General features: G+C 58.4%; 1 protein-coding gene across 1 annotated transcript in view; it reads right to left on the minus strand.

The window, feature by feature from the left end:
- Positions 1-9,100: 9,100 nt before the first annotated feature.
- The window catches only part of parp2 (poly (ADP-ribose) polymerase 2), a 110,880-nt gene continuing 99,343 nt past the window's right edge, over positions 9,101-20,637 (minus strand). Inside the window, exons 12-17 of the mRNA XM_072567523.1 lie at positions 18,955-19,093; positions 17,028-17,091; positions 15,203-15,337; positions 13,523-13,650; positions 9,421-9,541; positions 9,101-9,154 (exon numbers count right to left, since the gene is read on the minus strand). Coding sequence (XP_072423624.1) covers positions 9,101-9,154; positions 9,421-9,541; positions 13,523-13,650; positions 15,203-15,337; positions 17,028-17,091; positions 18,955-19,093 — 641 coding nt within the window. The remainder of the gene's footprint in view (positions 9,155-9,420; positions 9,542-13,522; positions 13,651-15,202; positions 15,338-17,027; positions 17,092-18,954; positions 19,094-20,637) is intronic.

The following is a 20,637-nucleotide window of genomic DNA, read 5'->3' on the forward strand; positions in this document are numbered from 1 at the left end:
CCCCAACCTCTTTCCCTCTCCTACCCCACTCTCTCTCTCTCTCTCCCCATCCCTCTCCTACCCCCACTCTCTCTCCCCGTCCCTCTCCTACCCCCACTCTCTCTCTCTCTCTCTCTCTCCCCTGTCCCTCTCCTACCCCCACTCTCTCTCTCTCTCTCCCCATCCCTCTCCTACCCCCACTCTCTCTCCCCGTCCCTCTCCTACCCCCACTCTCTCTCTCTCTCTCTCTCTCTCTCTCCCGTCCCTCTCCTACCCCCACTCTCTCTCTCTCTCTCCCCCTGTCCCTCTCCTACCCCCACTCTCTCTCTCTCTCTCCCCGTGTCCCTCTCCTACCCCCACTCTCTCTCTCTCTCCCCGTCCCTCTCCTACCCCCACTCACTCTCTCTCCCCCTGTCCATCTCCTACCCCCACTCTCTCTCTCCCCGTCCCTCCCTTACCCCACTCTCTCTCTCTCTCTCTCCGTCCCTCTCCTACCCCCACACTCTCTCTCTCTCTCCCCGTCCCTCTCCTACCCCCACTCTCTCTCTCTCCCCGTCTCTCTCCTACCCCCACTCTCTCTCTCTCCCTGTCCCTCTCCTACCCCCACTCTCTCTCTCTCTCTCCCCGTCCCTCTCCTACCCCCACTCTCTCTCTCTCTCCCCGTCCCTCTCCTACCCCCACTCTCTCTCTCTCTCCCCCTGTCCCTCTCCTACCCCCACTCTCTCTCTCTCTCTCCCCGTCCCTCTCCTATCCCCACTCTCTCTCTCTCTCTCCCGTCCCTCTCCTACCCCCACTCTCTCTCTCCCCCTGTCCCTCTCCTACCCCCACTCTCTCTCTCCCCCTGTCCCTCTCCTACCCCCACTCTCTCTCTCTCCCCGTCCCTCTCCTACCCCCACTCTCTCTCTCTCCCCCTGTCCCTCTCCTACCCCACTCTCTCACTCTCTCTCCCCTGTCCCTCTCCTACCCCCACTCTCTCTCTCTCTCCCCCTGTCCCTCTCCTACCCCCACTCTCTCGCTCTCTCTCTCCCTGCCCCTCTCCTACCCCCACTCTCTCTCTCTCTCTCTCTCCCCGTCCCTCTCCTACCCCCACTCTCTCTCTCTCCCCGTCTCTCTCCTAACCCCACTCTCTCTCTCTCCCCTGTCCCTCTCCTACCCCCACTCTCTCTCTCTCTCTCTCCCCCCCTGTCCCTCTCCTATCCCCACTCTCTCTCTCTCCCTGTCCCTCTCCTACCCCCACTCTCTCTCTCTCTCTCCTCCTGTCCCTCTCCTACCCCCACTCTCTCTCTCTCCCCGTCCCTCTCCTACCCCCACTCACTCTCTCTCTCTCCCCGTCCCTCTCCTACCCCCACTCTCTCTCTCTCTCCTCTCCCCGTCCCTCTCCTACCCCCACTCTCTCTCTCTCTCCCCGTCCCTCCCCTACCCCCACTCTCTCTCTCTCCCCATCTCTCTCCTACCCCCCACTCTCTCTCTCCCCCTGTCCCTCTCCTATCCCCACTCTCTCTCTCTCCCTGTCCCTCTCCTACCCCCACTCTCTCTCTCTCTCTCCTCCTGTCCCTCTCCTACCCCCACTCTCTCTCTCTCTCCCCGTCCCTCTCCTACCCCCACTCTCTCTCTCTCTCTCCCCGTCCCTCTCCTACCCCCACTCTCTCTCTCTCTCTCCCCGTCCCTCTCCTACCCCCTCTCTCTCTCTCTCTCCCCGTCCCTCTCCTAACCCCACTCTCTCTCTCTCTCTCCCGTCCCTCTCCTGCCCCCACTCTCTCTCTCTCCCTGTCCCTCTCCTACCCCCACTCTCTCTCTCTCTCCTCCTGTCCCTCTCCTACCCCCACTCTCTCTCTCTCCCTGTCCCTCTCCTACCCCCACTCTCTCTCTCTCCCTGTCCCTCTCCTACCCCCACTCACTCTCTCTCTCCCCCGTCCCTCTCCTACCCCCACTCTCTCTCTCTCCCCGTCCATCTCCTACCCCCACTCACTCTCTCTCCCCGTCCCTCTCCTACCCCCACGCTCTCTCTCTCTCCCTGTCCCTCTCCTACCCCCACTCTCTCACTCTCTCACCCCCTGTCCCTCTCCTACCCCCACTCTCTCTCTCCCTGTCCCTCTCCTACCCCCACTCTCTCTCTCTCTCTCTCTCCCCGTCCCTCTCCTACCCCTACTCTCTCTCTCTCCCTGTCCCTCTCCTACCCCCACTCTCTCTCTCTCTCTCTCTCCCCGTCCCTCTCCTACCCCCACTCTCTCTCTCTCCCTGTCCCTCTCCTACCCCCACTCTCTCTCTCTCTCTCCGTCCCTCTCCTACCCCCACTCTCTCTCTCTCTCTCTCTCTCCCTGTCCCTCTGCTACCCCCACTCTCTCTCTCTCTCTCCCCGTCCCTCTCCTACCCCCACTCTCTCTCTCCCCGTCCCTCTCCGACCCCCACTCTCTCTCTCTCTCTCCCCCTGTCCCTCTCCTACCCCCTCTCTCTCTCTCTCTCCCCGTCCCTCTCCTACCCCACTCTCTCTCTCTCTCTCCCCCCCGTCTCTCTCCTACCCCCACTCTCTCTCTCTTCCCGTCCCTCTCCTACCCCCACTCTCTCTCTCTCTCTCTCTCCCCCTGTCCCTCTCCTACCCCCACTCTCTCTCTCTCTCCCTGTCCCTCTCCTACCCCCACTCTCTCTCTCTCTCTCCCTGTCCCTCTCCTACCCCCACTCTCTCTCTCTCCTCCTGTCCCTCTCCTACCCCCACTCTCTCTCTCTCTCTCTCCCTGTCCCTCTCCTACCCCCACTCACTCTCTCTCCCCCTGTCCCTCTCCTACCCCCACTCTCTCTCTCCCCGTCCCTCTCCTACCCCCACTCTCTCTCTCTCTCTCTCCCCCTGTCCCTCTCCTACCCCCACTCTCTCTCTCTCTCTCCCCGTCCCTCTCCTACCCCCACTCACTCTCTCTCCCCCTGTCCCTCTCCTACCCCCACTCTCTCTCTCCCCGTCCCTCTCCTACCCCCACTCTCTCTCTCTCTCTCTCTCCCCCTGTCCCTCTCCTACCCCCACTCTCTCTCTCTCCCCGTCCCTCTCCTACCCCCACTCTCTCTCTCTCTCCCTCCCCGTCTCTCTCCTACCCCCACTCTCTCTCTCTCTCCCCGTCCCTCTCCTACCCCCACTCTCTCTCTCTCTCCCCGTCCCTCTCCTACCCCCACTCTCTCTCTCTCTCTCTCTCTCCCCGTCCCTCTCCTAACCCACTCTCTCTCTCTCTCTCTCCCCGTCCCTCTCCTACCCCCACTCTCTCTCTCTCCCCCTGTCCCTCTCCAACCCCCACTCTCTCTCTCTCTCCCCCACTCACTCTCTCTCTCACCGTCCCTCTCCTACCCCCACTCTCTCTCTCTCTCTCTCTCTCTCCCCGTCCCTCTCCTACCCCTACTCTCTCTCTCTCTCCCCGTCCCTCTCCTACCCCCACTCTCTCTCTCTCCCCCTGTCCCTCTCCTACCCCCACTCTCTCTCTCTCTCCTCCTGTCCCTCTCCTACCCCCACTCTCTCTCTCTCTCTCCCCGTCCCTCTCCTACCCCCACTCTCTCTCTCTCTCTCTCCCTGTCCCTCTCCTACCCCCACTCTCTCTCTCTCTCTCCCCCTGTCCCTCTCCTACCCCCACTCTCTCTCTCTCTCTCCCCGTCCCTCTCCTACCCCCCACTCTCTCTCGCTCTCTCCCCTGTCCCTCTCCTACCCCCACTCTCTCTCTCTCCCCCGTCCCTCTCCTACCCCCACTCTCTTGCTCTCTCTCCCCCTGTCCATCTCCTACCCCCACTCTCTCTCTCTCTCCCCGTCCCTCTCCTACCCCCACTCTCTTGCTCTCTCTCCCCGTCCCTCTCCTACCCCCACTCTCTCTCTCCCCCTTGTCCCTCTCCTACCCCCACTCTCTCTCTCTCCCCGTCCCTCTCCAACCCCCACTCTCTCTCTCTCTCTCTCCCCGTCCCTCTCCTACCCCCACTCTCTCTCTCTCTCTCCCCGTCTCTCTCCTACCCCCACTCTCTCTCTCCCCGTCCCTCTCCTACCCCCACTCTCTCTCTCTCTCTCTCTCCCCGTCCCTCTCCTACCCCCACTCTCTCTCTCTCTCTCCCCGTCTCTCTCCTACCCCCACTCTCTCTCTCTCTCCCCGTCCCTCTCCTACCCCCACTCTCTCTCTCTCCCCGTCCCTCTCCTACCCCCACTCTCTCTCTCTCTCTCTCTCCCCGTCCCTCTCCTACCCCCACTCTCTCTCTCTCTCTCTCCCCGTCCCTCTCCTACCCCCACTCTCTCTCTCTCTCTCTCCCCGTCCCTCTCCTACCCCCACTCTCTCTCTCTCTCCCCGTCCCTCTCCTACCCCCACTCTCTCTCTCTCTCCCTGTCCCTCTCCTACCCCCACGCTCTCTCTCTCTCCCTGTCCCTCTCCTACCCCCACTCTCTCTCTCTCTCTCTCTCCCTGTCCCTCTCCTACCCCCACTCTCTCTCTCTCCCTGTCCCTCTCCTACCCCCACTCTCTCTCTCTCCCCCTGTCCCTCTCCTACCCCCACTCTCTCTCTCTCTCCCCCTGTCCCTCTCCTACCCCCACTCACTCTCTCTCCCCCTGTCCCTCTCCTACCCCCACTCTCTCTCTCTCTCTCCCCGTCCCTCTCCTACCCCCACTCTCTCTCCCCGTCCCTCTCCTACCCCCACTCTCTCTCTCTCTCCCCGTCCCTCTCCTACCCCCACTCTCTCTCTCTCTCTCTCCCCGTCCCTCTCCTACCCCCACTCTCTCTCTCTCTCCCTGTCCCTCTCCTACCCCCACTCTCTCTCTCTCTCCTCCTGTCCCTCTCCTACCCCCACGCTCTCTCTCTCTCCCTGTCCCTCTCCTACCCCCACTCTCTCTCTCTCTCTCTCCCCGTCCCTCTCCTACCCCCACTCTCTCTCTCTCTCCCCCTGTCCCTCTCCTACCCCCACTCACTCTCTCTCCCCCTGTCCCTCTCCTACCCCCACTCTCTCTCTCTCTCTCCCCGTCCCTCTCCTACCCCCACTCTCTCTCTCTCTCTCTCTCCCCGTCCCTCTCCTACCCCCACTCTCTCTCTCTCTCCCCCTGTCCCTCTCCTACCCCCACTCACTCTCTCTCCCCCTGTCCCTCTCCTACCCCCACTCTCTCTCTCTCTCTCCCTGTCCCTCTCCTACCCCCACTCTCTCTCTCTCTCTCTCTCCCCGTCCCTCTCCTACCCCCACTCTCTCTCTCTCTCCCCCTGTCCCTCTCCTACCCCCACTCACTCTCTCTCCCCCTGTCCCTCTCCTACCCCCACTCTCTCTCTCTCTCTCCCCGTCCCTCTCCTACCCCACTCTCTCTCTCTCTCCCCCTGTCCCTCTCCTACCCCCACTCACTCTCTCTCCCCCTGTCCCTCTCCTACCCCCACTCTCTCTCTCTCTCTCCCCGTCCCTCTCCTACCCCCACTCTCTCTCTCTCTCTGTCCCTCTCCTACCCCCACTCTCTCTCTCTCTCTCCCCGTCCCTCTCCTACCCCTACTCTCTCTCTCTCTCTCCCCGTCCCTCTCCTACCCCCACTCTCTCTCTCTCTCACTCCGTCCCTCTCCTACCCCCACTCTCTCTCTCTCTCCCCGTCCCTCTCCTACCCCTACTCTCTCTCTCTCTCTCCCCGTCCCTCTCCTACCCCCACTCTCTCTCTCTCTCTCTCTCTCTCTCTCCCCGTCCCTCTCCTACCCCCACTCTCTCTCTCTCTCCCCGTCCCTCTCTTACCCCCACTCTCTCTCTCTCTCCCCGTCCCTCTCCTACCCCCACCTCTCTCTCTCTCCCTGTCCCTCTCCTACCCCCACTCTCTCTCTCTCTCCCTGTCCCTCTCCTACCCCCACTCTCTCTCTCTCTCTCTCTCCCCGTCCCTCTCCTACCCCCACTCTCTCTCTCTCTCCCCCTGTCCCTCTCCTACCCCCACTCACTCTCTCTCCCCCTGTCCCTCTCCTACCCCCACTCTCTCTCTCTCTCTCCCCGTCCCTCTCCTACCCCCACTCTCTCTCTCTCTCTCCGTCCCTCTCCTACCCCCACTCTCTCTCTCTCTCTCTCCCCGTCCCTCTCCTACCCCCACTCTCTCTCTCTCTCTCTCCCCGTCCCTCTCCTACCCCCACTCTCTCTCTCTCCCCGTCCCTCTCCTACCCCCACTCTCTCTCTCTCCCCGTCCCTCTCCTACCCCCACTCTCTCTCTCTCCCCGTCCCTCTCCTACCCCCACTCTCTCTCTCTCCCCGTCCCTCTCCTACCCCCACTCTCTCTGTCTCCCCGTCCCTCTCCTACCCCCCCTCTCTCTCCTCCCCCTCCCCCCTCTCTCTCTCTCCCCGTCCCTCTCCTACCCCCACTCTCTCTCTCTCTCTCTCCTCGTCCCTCTCCTACCCCGACTCTCTCTCTCTCTCTCCCCGTCCCTCTCCTACCCCCACTCTCTCTCTCTCTCTCCCCGTCCCTCTCCTGCCCCCACTCTCTCTCTCTCCCCGTCCCTCTCCTACCCCCACTCTCTCTCTCTCCTCCTGTCCCTCTCCTACCCCACTCTCCCTCTCTCCTCCTGTCCCTCTCCTACCCCCACTCTCTCTCTCTCCCCGTCCCTCTCCTACCCCCACTCTCTCTCTCTCTCTCCCCGTCCCTCTCCTACCCCCACTCTCTCTCTCTCTCTCTCTCTCCCCGTCTCTCTCCTACCCCACTCTCTCTCTCTCTCCCCGTCCCTCTCCTACCCCCACTCTCTCTCTCTCTCTCTCTCTCCCCGTCCCTCCCCTACCCCCACTCTCTCTCTCTCTCTCCCCGTCCCTCTCCTACCCCCACTCTCTCTCTCTCTCTCCCCGTCTCTCTCCTACCCCCACTCTCTCTCTCTCTCCCCATCCCTCTCCTACCCCCACTCTCTCTCTCTCTCTCCCCCCCGTCCCTCTCCTACCTCCACTCTCTCTCTCTCTCCCCGTCCCTCTCCTACCCCCACTCTCTCTCTCTCTCCCCGTCCCTCTCCTATCCCCACTCTCTCTCTCTCTCCCCGTCTCTCTCCTACCCCCACTCTCTCTCTCTCTCCCCGTCTCTCTCCTACCCCCACTCTCTCTCTCTCTCTCCCTGTCCCTCTCCTACCCCCACTCTCTCTCTCTCTCTCTCTCCCCGTCCCTCTCCTACCCCTACTCTCTCTCTCTCCCCATCTCTCTCCTACCCCCACTCTCTCTCTCTCCCTGTCCCTCTCCTACCCCCACTCTCTCTCTCTCTCTCTCTCTCCCCGTCCCTCTCCTACCCCCACTCTCTCTCTCTCTCTCCCCGTCCCTCTCCTACCCCCACTCTCTCTCTCTCTCCCCGTCCCTCTCCTACCCCCACTCTCTCTCTCTCTCTCTCCCCGTCCCTCTCCTACCCCCACTCTCTCTCTCTCTCCCTGTCCCTCTCCTACCCCCACTCTCTCTCTCTCTCCTCCTGTCCCTCTCCTACCCCCACTCTCTCTCTCTCTCTCCCCGTCCCTCTCCTACCCCCACTCTCTCTCTCTCTCTCTCCCCGTCCCTCTCCTACCCCTACTCTCTCTCTCTCTCCCCGTCCCTCTCCTACCCCCACTCTCTCTCTCTCTCTCTCCCCGTCCCTCTCCTACCCCCACTCTCTCTCTCTCTCCCCGTCTCTCTCCTACCCCCACTCTCTCTCTCTCTCTCTCTCTCCCCGTCCCTCCCCTACCCCCACTCTCTCTCTCTCCCCGTCTCTCTCCTACCCCCACTCTCTCTCTCTCTCTCTCTCTCCCCTCAGCCCTCTGCACAATAGAATGTAGTGTTGATGTTCTGGGTTCCGTGAGGGCCCATTCACCTCCTGACCTCACCAACAGCCTTGGCTCAAACATTGGCAAAAAGAGCTGACCTCCACAGGGTGAGGGGAGAGTGGCATAATTCGGCCGAGCGTGGCAGAACTGGGGGTATCAGGGGGTTGGGGGGATAAACTCTGCGGTGGGCTGGGCTCACACCTGGAACGTGGGGAGACGGTTGTGGGTGCTGGGAGGGTCGGTCAGCTCACCGTCCAGGACCAGCTCTGCAGGAGCCCCCCTCAGGATAGTGTCCCAGGGAACCCCCCCCCCAACCACCTTCAGCTGCTCCATCGATGACCTCCCCCTCCCTCAGAAGGTCAGGGGTGAGGGGGATGCTCGCCAAGGGTCTTAGAGTGTGTTCAGCACCACTCACCACTCCTCAGGTGCTGAAGCGACCCACGCCTAAACCCAGCAGGACCCGGACAATACCCAGACGTCAGCTGACAAGTGGCAAGCAACCGTCCGCGCCACACAAATGCCAGGCTGTGACCGTCACCGATGAACAGGGAGATGGCACGGGGCAGGGTGACAGCGGGGCACACGGATACACAAGATGGCCGCCGAGCCATCAGTTGGCCAACATGACACACAAGATGGCCGCTGAGCCATCAGTTGGCCAACATGACACACAAGATGGCCGCTGAGCCATCAGTTGGCCGACATGACACACAAGATGGCCGCTGAGCCATCAGTTGGCCAACATGACACACAAGATGGCCGCCGGATCACAGCATGGAGAGAGAGAGAGAGAGACAGCACTGCCTGGGGCCACCAGAATAGCAGCACAATGCACTCGTAACCCAGTTGATTACCTCAAGGTGGGTGGGGGAGAGAATACACATGAATAACGAACACTGCCCGCAGAAGTGTCTGGGCCCAGCCAACACCTCTAACAGAGATGCTAACAGCTTGATACAGACTCAGTACGAAATGCTAATAGCCAGGGCTTCTCAGGAAGAGCGATTAGCCCCCATTACCACCGCAATGGACGCCCGCGCAGACGTCGAAACTGACAACGTCTGCGCTAGAACTGACAACGACGGCGCTGAAATCAACAAAGGCTGCGCTGGAACTGCTGAAGACTGTATCGAAACTGTCAACGATTCTGCAATGATTGCCAGAAACGAACCATGTTACAGAGGCAAGAACCTCATCACTGACCCACATGGTGTATAAAGGTTCCCCAACGTGTGCACAGGGTCGAGAGAAGACGCGCAGCGACACTCTCTCTCTCCCTGGAGCCACGGTATTTCCTTGTACAATAAACTCTGAGGCTGATGACTTTCCCCTCAACACCAACAAGAGACAATTATCCACCGCCCCTTGGCACTCACTGACTACCAACATCCTGGGTGGGCGGGGTTTACCGTTGACCGGAAACCGAACGCGGACCCCCAGCCCCATATAAACCCAGCCGCTACAACAGCAGGGTTCGGAGGCTGGGAATCCTGCAGCGAGTCACTCCCCTCCTGACTCTCCCACCCCCCCAGAGCCCTGTCCCCCCATTGACAAGGTACGAGTCGGGGGGGGGGGGGGAAGGGAATACTCCCCGCTTACCCCTGGATTGGGGGGGGGTGTGGAGGGCAGCTCCAACAACACTCGGGAAGGTCCACACCGCCCAGGGAGGGAGCAGCCCCCTCCCCACTCCCCCGCCCGACTGGCCCCGCCCCCACCCCCACAAACCCGCCCGCGACCCTCACTCACCATGTAGCCGGTGACGGGAGCTTCGGGAGGGGCGACCCGTAGCCCCTGCTGCAGGATGCTGACCCAGTTGGAAAGGCGGGATCCATGCCACAGGAGTCGCCTAGGAGAGACAGACAGAGGCTGCGTCTTCCGAGTGCCGGGAATGTCGGCGAGCGGCCGGGGCAGGCGCGAGGGAAATGGAGAGGGGGGGGGTGGGTCGGAGCTACAACGGCGAGACAATCCGGGTTCGGGGGACGGAACTTGCGCTGGGATCGGGGCTTCTGCTGAGGCCTTCGCTGGCTGCGCGGGGATTTGAGGTATCGTGGAATTCCCACGGTGTGGAAGCAGGCCATTGGGCCCAACAGATCCACACTGACCCTCTGAAAGGAAACCCACCCAGACCCATTCCCTTACCCTATTACTCTTCAAATACAGCTGACTAACCCACCCTAACCTGCACATCCCTGGGCACTATGGGTAATTTAGCACGGCCAATCCACCCTAACCTGCACATCCCTGGGCACTATGGGTAATTTAGCACGGCCAATCCACCCTAACCTGCACATCCCTGGGCACTATGGGTAATTTAGCACGGCCAATCCACCCTAACCTGCACATCCCTGGGCACTATGGGTAATTTAGCACGGCCAATCCACCCTAACCTGCACATCCCTGGGCACTATGGGTAATTTAGCACGGCCAATCCACCCTAACCTGTACATCCCTGGGCACTATGGGTAATTTAGCACGGCCAATCCACCCTAACCTGTACATCCCTGGGCACTATGGGTAATTTAGCACGGCCAATCCACCCTAACCTGCACATCCCTGGGCACGATGGGTAATTTAGCACGGCCAATCCACACTAACCTGCACATCCCTGGGCACTATGGGTAATTTAGCATGGCCAATCCACCCTAACCTACACATCCCTGGGCACTATGGGTAATTTAGCACGGCCAATCCACCCTAACCTGCACATCCCTGGGCACTATGGGTAATTTAGCACGGCCAACCCACCCTAACCTGCACATCCCTGGGCACTATGGGTAATTTAGCATGGCCAATCCACCCTAATCTGCACATCCCTGGGCACTATGGGTAATTTTGCACGGTCAACCCACCCTAACCTGCACATCCCTGGGCACTATGGGTAATTTAGCACGGCCAATCCACCTAACCTGCACATCCCTGGGCACTATGGGTAATTTAGCACGGCCAATCCACCCTAACCTGCACATCCCTGGGCACTATGGGTAATTTAGCACAGCCAATCCACCTAACCTGCACATCCCTGGGCACTATGGGTAATTTAGCACAGCCAATCCACCCTAACCTGCACATCCCTGGGCACTATGGGTAATTTAGCATGACCAATTTACCAAAAATATATACCCTTGGATTGTGGGAAGAAACCGGAGCACCCAGAGGAAACCCGAGCTGACAGGGGGGACTCCACGCAGACAGGTGCCCGCGGGTGGAATCGAACCGGCGTCCCTGGTGCCCTGAGGCAGCATCTCTGAAGACTGAGCCAATGTGCTGCCCCGGTGGGTGGAGGATGTATCTTTGGAGGCGAACGCAGTAATGTTCAGACATCGCCTATGATTGCTGAGTAAAGCTGCAACCCTCCTGGGCTGTGGGACTCCACGAAGCATACGCAGGAAGCAGGAGGAGGAATGGACCCCTTCCCCCCCGACCGTTGGACAACACAGGGCCTGTTCCTCCCTCGACCGCATCCCGTGTGCCAAGCCCCCCCCCGCCTCCCGGCTCGCTCTCCGGGGAAGGGAATTCCACAGACCCCACCGACGGAAGTACACGTTCCTCGTCTCCCTCTCCAATGGACCAATGGGGACACCCAACCAGCCTTCGTTTTCAAACGGCATGGCCCCCCCAACCACGTCACGACATTGGGGGGGGGGGGGGGGTGACATTCACTCAGCCCACCCGTCCTGTCGAACTCACTACCCCTCCCAGGATCTGTTTCGATCAGGTCTCCCCTCACCCACCCTAAACCACTGAGGTCCCAAACTTGCTCCTGGGACAACCTCCGGCGCCAACTCAGGGGATCGACCCAGGAGATATTCCCTGACGTGAGTGCACCTACTGATCTCCAACCCTGTAGGCTCTGCCTGGGATACAGTCTCACAAGACTGGACCACCCTGTTCGGATAAAACTGGGCTCCCACAGTAAGGGTCTCCCGAACACTTGAGTGACAATACAACAGCTCCATCAGTATTTTCAGATCACCTTCATTCATCAGCCACAATATCCAGATCACTCTGCCCCCTTACTGCTGTTTCTGGGATGTAATACAGGAATCAAAGAACAGATATCTCCCTGAGGGAGAGAGAGGGGACTGAGAGACACCAGTCAGTGTACAGATATCTCCCTGAGAGAGAGGGGACTGAGAGACACCAGTCAGTGTACAGATATCTCCCTGAGAGAGGGGACTGAGAGACACCAGTCAGTGTACAGATATCTCCCTGAGAGAGAGAGAGGGGACTGAGAGACACCAGTCAGTGTACAGATATCTCCCTGAGGGAGAGGGAACTGAGAGACACCAGTCAGTGTACAGATATCTCCCTGAGAGAGAGGGGACTGAGAGACAACAGTCAGTGTACAGATATCTCCCTGAGAGAGAGAGAGGGGACTGAGAGACACCAGTCAGTGTACAGATATCTCCCTGAGGGAGAGAGAGGGGACTGAGAGACACCAGTCAGTGTACAGATATCTCCCTGAGAGAGAGGGGACTGAGAGACACCAGTCAGTGTACAGATATCTCCCTGAGAGAGGGGACTGAGAGACACCAGTCAGTGTACAGATATCTCCCTGAGAGAGAGAGAGGGGACTGAGAGACACCAGTCAGTGTACAGATATCTCCCTGAGAGAGAGGGGACTGAGAGACACCAGTCAGTGTACAGATATCTCCCTGAGAGAGGGGACTGAGAGACACCAGTCAGTGTACAGATATCTCCCTGAGAGAGAGAGAGGGGACTGAGAGACACCAGTCAGTGTACAGATATCTCCCTGAGGGAGAGAGAGAGGGGACTGAGAGACACCAGTCAGGGTACAGATATCTCCCTGAGGGAGAGAGAGGGGACTGAGAGACACCAGTCAGTGTACAGATATCTCCCTGAGAGAGAGAGGGGGGACTGAGAGACACCAGTCAGTGTACAGATATCTCCCTGAGAGAGAGAGAGGGGACTGAGAGACACCAGTCAGTGTACAGATATCTCCCTGAGAGAGAGAGGGGACTGAGAGACACCAGTCAGTGTACAGATATCTCCCTGAGAGAGAGAGGGGACTGAGACACCAGTCAGTGTACAGATATCTCCCTGAGAGAGAGAGGGGACTGAGAGACACCAGTCAGTGTACAGATATCTCCCTGAGGGAGAGAGAGGGGACTGAGAGACACCAGTCAGTGTACAGATATCTCCCTGAGAGAGAGAGGGGACTGAGAGACACCAGTCAGTGTACAGATATCACCCTGAGAGAGGGGGGACTGAGAGACACCAGTCAGTGTAGAGATATCACCCTGAGAGAGGGGGGACTGAGAGACACCAGTCAGTGTACAGATATCTCCCTGAGAGAGAGAGGGGGGACTGAGAGACACCAGTCAGTGTACAGATATCTCCCTGAGGGAGAGAGAGGGGACTGAGAGACACCAGTCAGTGTACAGATATCTCCCTGAGAGAGAGAGGGGACTGAGAGACACCAGTCAGTGTACAGATATCTCCCTGAGAGAGAGAGGGGACTGAGAGACACCAGTCAGTGTACAGATATCTCCCGGAGAGAGAGAGAGGGGGGACTGAGAGACACCAGTCAGTGTACAGATATCTCCCTGAGAGAGAGAGGGGACTGAGAGACACCAGTCAGTGTACAGATATCTCCCGGAGAGAGAGAGAGGGGGGACTGAGAGACACCAGTCAGTGTACAGATATCTCCCTGAGAGAGAGAGAGAGAGAGGGGACTGAGAGACACCAGTCAGTGTACAGATATCTCCCTGAGAGAGACGGGGGGTGGGGGGGTGACTTAGGGACACCAGTCAGTGGAACTTGGTGATGGCTGCCGCGTTGCTGGACCGGCAGGAATAGAGCCCACCTGTTTCCCAGGTCTGTGCGGAAAACGTCAGCCTCCCCGGCCTTGTCCACCTCGAAGACCTCCAGAAGCTTCATGGTGTAGTCGTTGTGGGTGGCCGCATGTGTGGACTGCAGGCTCTTCTCGATCACCTGGGTGGGGGGGGGAAGTAGCAGGTATCACTCAACGCTCGGCCGCACGTGCCCACCCCCACCCCCTCCCCGAACCGACTGCTCCACCTCTGGGGTCGTGGAGGGGACAGACCCCGTCAGACCGAGGGACCCTGCCACCCTCGCGGTTATAACGGGAGCCCCGGCCTGTTCCGGGTGCTGAGGTGGAACTGTAAGGGTGACCCGCTCTGTTCTCTGCCCCGGTTGGGGTCCGCGGCCTCGCCCCCTGGGCTCACGGCCTGTAGACCACCTCCCAGGCATGGGGCATGGGGCAGGGCGCCCAGGGTTTGCTGTTTCACTGGGCAGCAGCTGCTGGGAGAGCCAAGACACACAGGGGGGCCACCTCCACCCGGGGAGGGGGGGCCCACCTCCGCCAGGGGTCCCATCAATGGGCAATTGGGAGTGTTTGATCTAACCCCGTGCTGTCCCTGTCCCTGGGAGTGTTTGATGGGGGGGGACAGTGTAGAGGGAGCATTACTCTGTATCTAACCCCGTGCTGTCCCTGTCCCTGGGAGTGTTTGATGGGGAGACAGTGTAGAGGGAGCATTACTCTGTATCTAACCCCGTACTGTCCCTGTCCCTGGGAGTGTTTGATAGGGGGACAGTGTAGAGGGAGCTTTACTCTGTATCTAACCCCGTGCTGTCCCTGTCCCTGGGAGTGTTTGATGGGGAGACAGTGTAGAGGGAGCATTACTCTGCATCTAACCCCGTACTGTCCCTGTCCCTGGGAGTGTTTGATGGGGGGACAGTGTAGAGGGAGCTTTACTCTGTATCTAACCCCGTGCTGTCCCTGTCCCTGGGATGGGGGGACAGTGTAGAGGGAGCTTTCCCCTGTATCTAACCCCGTGCTGTCCCTGTCCCTGGGAGTGTTTGATGGGACGACAGTGTAGTGGGAGCTTTACTCTGTATCTAACCCCGTGCTGTCCCTGTCCCTGGGATGGGGGGGACAGTGTAGAGGGAGCTTTACACTGTATCTAACCCCGTGCTGTCCCTGTCCCTGGGAGTGTTTGATGGGGGGGGACAGTGTAGAGGGAGCTTTACTCTGTATCTAACCCCATGCTGTCCCTGGGAGTGTTTGATGGAGGGGACAGTGTAGAGGGAGCTTTACTCTGTATCTAACCCCGTGCTGTCCCTGTCCCTGGGAGTGTTTGATGGGGGGACAGTGTAGAGGGAGCTTTACTCTGTATCTAACCCTGTGCTGTCCCTGTCCCTGGGAGTGTTTGATGGGGGGACAGTGTAGAGGGAGCTTTACTCTGTATCTAACCCCGTGCTGTCCCTGTCCCTGGGAGTGTTTGATGGGGGGGGACAGTGTAGAGGGAGCTTTACTCTGTATCTAACCCCGTGCTGTCCCTGTCCCTGGGAGTGTTTGATGGGGGGACAGTGTAGAGGGAGCTTTACTCTGTATCTAACCCCGTGCTGTCCCTGTCCCTGGGGAGTGTTGTCCATCTATGAATGCTGAGACCACGGGCACCCTTCCCCTTCCCGGAGAGCAGTATAATATCCCCACCTCAGACAGTCCTGAGGAGTGTCTGACCTTGAATTCCGTCGTTGTGTGATCCACGGGCTGTAGGCTGCACTGCAGTGAGCGGTAGTGTTGGTCCAGTGGGTTCTCTGTACTCTCCGTCTCTGAGCTCACCAACTTGATGGCAATCTCAATGTCACCCAGTGCCTGTAACACACGGACCAACACACACACACACACACACCCACACAGAGATACACACACAGATACACACATACACACACCAAGACAGACAGGCACACACACACACAGATACACATACACATACATCACCAAGACAGACACACACACATACACACAGAGACGCACACACACACACGCAGATACAGAGACACAGACAAAGACACACACACAGAGGCACGCACACACCCACACACACAGATACACATACACATACATCACCAAAACAGACACACACACACAGACACCAAGACAGACAGACACACACAGAGACACACACACACCGAGACAGACACACACACGCAGATACAGAGACACAGACAAAGACACGCACACACCCACACAGACACACACACAAAATAATCAGTCTGGGGCAGTGGGCTGCAGCGTCATTGTGGGAACGTGGATCCGACTGTGCGCGCCCGCGATTGGAAGTTGCCTTGGTGAGAGAGCAGACTGCCGCATAGCCAGGACTGTGGCTGGAGCAGACTCCACGCCTGAGTTGTTGTCAGGAGAGAGAGAGAACGTTAGAGGGCGTTACCCCTCCCTCTCACCCGCCAACAGGTAGATGCAGTCGGCGATACCGAGGGGCAGTGTGTTGCTGGGTGGGCAAAGGTGCTTCTCGGCAGAGAGGCGGAGGTTCGCTTTTCGGCCTGTGACCAGCGGTGTGCCACAAGGACCGGTGCTGGGTCCACCACTTTCTGTCATTTGGATGTGAACAGAGGTGATACGGCTTAGCAAGTTTGCAGATGACACCAAAATGGGTGGAGAGCGAAGAAGGTGACCTCAGAGTACAACAGGACGATGATCAGATCAGCCGATGAGCCTGGGTAAACGTGAGGGGATGCATTTTGGAAAGGCAGGTCAGGGCAGCACTTAATGGGAAGGTCTCAGCCCAAAACGTTGACTCTCCTGCTCCTCGGACGTTGTCTGACCTGCTGTGCTTTTCCCGGCCTCACATCTACTGTCTCCGGTCTCCTGCACCCGCAGTCCTTACTGTCTCCGATAGTGAAGGAGGCGTTTGGTATGCTCTCCTTTATCGGTCAGAGTATTGAGTACAGGAGTTGGGAGGTCAGGTCGCGGCTGTACAGGACATCGGTTAGGGCCGCTACTGGATTACTGCATGCAATTCCGGTCTCCCTCCCTATCGGTAAGGATGTTGTGAAAGGGTTCAGAAAAGATTTACAAGGAGGGTTTGAGTTAGAGAGAGAGACTGGACAGGCCGGGGCTGTTTTCCCCGGAGCGTCGGAGGCTGAGGGGGGGGGGGGTGACCTGGTTTATAAAACCATGAGGGGGCACGGATAGGGGTAAATAGACAAGGTCTTTCCCCCCCCTGGGGTGGGGGAGTCCAGAACTAGAGGGGGGTAGGTTTAGGGCGAGAGGGGAAAGGGAGCTGAGGGGTAACGTTCTCACCCAGAGGGTGGTGCGTGTGTGGAATGAGCTGCCAGAGGAAGGGGGTGGAGGCTGGTACAATGACAGCATTGAAAAGGTGGATGGGGACAGGGATGGGAAGGGTTTGGAGGGATAGGGGCCAAGCGCTGGCAAACGGGGACTGGGATTGGGTCGGGGATATCTGGGTCGGCAGGGACGGGTTGGGCCGAAGGTTCTGCGCTGCCCATCTCTCGGACTTTCATAACCGGAAAAGGGTGCAATTTACCTCCAGCAGTCCCACTTTCTCCTGCAGTTCCTTCTTGGTTCTGATCAAAGGAGGTGTCTTCAGCCTTTTGGGAAGAATGGGGAACACGCAGGTTAACGGGAGGGACGATGCCCGTGGCGGTTAACATCACCGAGACTAACAGGAGCACACACAGCCGTTTGACACACAGGAAGTGGGAACTGTGGGAGGCTCATCACGAGAGTGCCAACGATGAACCAGATAAAGTTTTTGAACACAGATATCAAAAGAACTGGGGATTGTCTGCTGTTCACAAGAAAAAATAACAACGAGCGGCTGTGGGAGAAAAAACATTTTTGTTTTTCTCTCTGACGCCTTTTCTTTCGCCGCTCCCTAGAGCGAGGGGATGCTTTGACAGTCCTGTTCTGTTTCCCCCCACACGACCGGTGCACGGAGGCGGTCCCCATATTTTCGGCAAAACGTTTCAAAAGCAGCGGAGAGAGGATATGGATTCATGGCTCAACAGCTGCACGTCGAACACAGTAAACTTTGGGGGTTCGGCACGCCACAGCCTCCGAACTCAGATGACAGGCGCATGGCTTTGAGTGGGGCTTGGGTAACTGTGCCTCAAATCCACCCTAACCTGCACATCCCTGGGGCACTATGGGTAATTTAGCACGGCCAATCCACCCTAACCTGCACATCCCTGGGCACTATGGGTAATTTAGCACGGCCAATCCACCCTAACCTGCACATCCCTGGTCAGTATGGGTAATTTAGCATGGCCAATCCACCCTAACCTGCACATCCCTGGGCACTATGGGTAATTTAGCATGGCCAATCCACCCTAACCTGCACATCCCTGGGCACTATGGGTAATTTAGGACAGACAATCCACCCTAACCTGCACATCCCTGGGCACTATGGGTAATTTAGCATGGCCAATCCACCCTAACCTGCACATCCCTGGGCACTATGGGTAATTTAGCATGGCCAATCCACCCTAACCTGCACATCCCTGGGCACTATGGGTAATTTAGCATGGCCAATCCACCCTAACCTGCACATCCCTGGACACTGGGTAATTTAGGACAGCCAATCCACCCTAACCTGCACATCCCTGGGCACTATGGGTAATTTAGCATGGCCAATCCACCCTAACCTGCACATCCCTGGGCACTATGGGTAATTTAGCATGGCCAATCCACCCTAACCTGCACATCCCTGGGCACTATGGGTAATTTAGGACAGCCAATCCACCCTAACCTGCACATCCCTGGGCACTATGGGTAATTTAGCATGGCCAATCCACCCTAACCTGCACATCCCTGGGCACTATGGGTAATTTAGCATGACCAATCCACCCTAACCTGCACATCCCTGGACACTATGGGTAATTTAGCACGGCCAATCCACCCTAACCTGCACATCCCTGGGCACTATGGGTAATTTAGCACGGCCAATCCACCCTAACCTGCACATCCCTGGGCACTATGGGTAATTTAGGACAGCCAATCCACCCTAACCTGCACATCCCTGGGGACTATGGGTAATTTAGCATGGCCAATCCACCCGAACCTGCACATCCCTGGGTACTATGGGTAATTTGGCACAGCCAATCCACCCTAACCTGCACATCCCTGGGCCCGATGGGTAATTTAGCACGGCCAATCCACCCTAACCTGTACAATTTGGATTGTGGGTGGAAACCGGAGTCTCCAGAAGAAGAAAATGTGCCAACTCCAGACAGATAGCCACCCGAGGATTGAACCGAACCCAGATCCCGTGCACCGTGGGGCAGCGGCTTTGACCTCTGTGCCCCCACCCGATCAGTATACAAGCACCAGCCCTCTGCACAGGACACCCACATTCCCGGGGACAGGATGAAGGGAATAGGGGCTTCCTTCAGTGCGGAACGCCCACAGGAGTGGCCGGAACCGACATCTCGGAGGCTCCGCCCGGCTCTTACCCGAAGTCGTGCGGTATCCTGGTGTAGAACTCGTTGCAGGCCTCCACCAGGGCCTTCCCGCTCACCTTCCGGTTAATACAGTCCTCAATCTTCTGCAGGGAGAGGTAGCCAGCTTTAATCTGGGCCGTGGTCAGTTTACCTGACAGAGGGAGACACCAACAGGGTGAGCGGTCACACAAGTTGAGTAAATCGGACCGGCCTTCTCTCTAGAATTCATTGATTGGAAGTGGACTCGCAGGGTAGACAGGGCGGAGGAGGAGGTGTTTGGTTTGCTCTCCTTTATCGGTCAGAGTATTGAGTACAGGAGTTGGGAGGTCAGGTTGGGGCTGTACAGGACATTGGTTAGAGCCACTGTTGGAATATTGGGTGCAATTCTGGTCTCCTTCCTATCGGAAAGATGTTGTGAAAGGGTTCAGGAAAGATTTACAAGGATGTTGGAGGGTTTGAGCTACAGGGAGAGGCTGGACAGGCCGGGGCTGTTTTCCCCGGAGCGTTGGAGGCTGAGGGGGTGACCTTATAGAGGTTTATAACATCATGAGGGGTATGGATACGATAAACAGACAAGGTCTTTTCCCCCTGGGGTGGGGGAGTCCAGAACTTAAGGGACGTAGGTTTAGGGTGAGAGGAGAAATGGACCAGAGGGATAACTTTTTTCACCCAGAGGGTGGTGCGTGTGTGGAATGAGCTACCAGAGGATGTGGTGGAGGCTGGTACAATTGCAACATTGAAAAGGTGGATGGGGACAGGGATAGGAAGGGATTGGAGGGATATGGGCCAAGTGCTGGCAAACGGGAGTAGATTAGGTTAGGGATATCTGGGTCGGCACAGACAAGTTGGGCCGAAGGGTCTGTGTCCGTGCTGTGTGGCTCTGTGAGTGCTCCCACGTGGCTGGGAGAATCTAACAGAAGTAGATGGGGCCTAGGGAGACGGTCTCGGTGGGCGGGAGGTCTGATCATTCAGGAGGGCAACACAGAATATAGAAGAGAGCACAGTGCAGCACAGTTCAGGCCCCTCGGCCCTTCGGTGCTTCGAAGATCAGACTGACCTATGTACCCTTCACTGTACTGTGTTCCACGTGCAATGGAGAGAATTGCGTTCCCTCGGAGGGTTGGGGGACCTTTGGAATTCTCTCACCCAAGGGGCTGGGGGGGGGGGGGGGGGGGGGGGGGGGGGGGGACATTGAAGGTCGGGAACGATTTATCAAGGGATGGGGAGCGGGCGGGAAAGCAGGTCATTGTGAAGGGTGGGAGCGGGTCAGATGGTCTACTCCTGACTCTTGTTCCCATCATCTCCGGCCCCGAGTAGCCAATGCGACATCTCAGGATCGTCAACGCTCGGTGACCCGTTCAGCGGCAGCCAGCCCTCACTCAGACTCACTCCTGACTCGGTCAGACGGCTGTGTTGCCCCGGTACGCCTCGCTCCACAGATGGCGCAGAATGTTTGAGCCGGTGGAATTGGAGGGCGCCGAGGGTGCCACGGTAGTTGTCCTTCGTGGTGAGTTATTAATCCAAGGGCCAACTTGGGGGTAGAGCTGCAGAGAAACGAGGGGAGGACGTCGCTGATCCCCCCCGTGGGGCTGACGTACAGGCCGCACGATATCGTGAGAAGACACGGACCCTCAAGGCCAGAGTTACACTCTTGCTGGGGGGGCACTCATGGTGGGATCGTACGAGGATGCATTA

This window comes from Chiloscyllium punctatum, unplaced genomic scaffold (assembly GCF_047496795.1).
Source record: "Chiloscyllium punctatum isolate Juve2018m unplaced genomic scaffold, sChiPun1.3 scaffold_458, whole genome shotgun sequence".
Taxonomy (NCBI): Eukaryota; Metazoa; Chordata; class Chondrichthyes; order Orectolobiformes; family Hemiscylliidae; genus Chiloscyllium; species Chiloscyllium punctatum.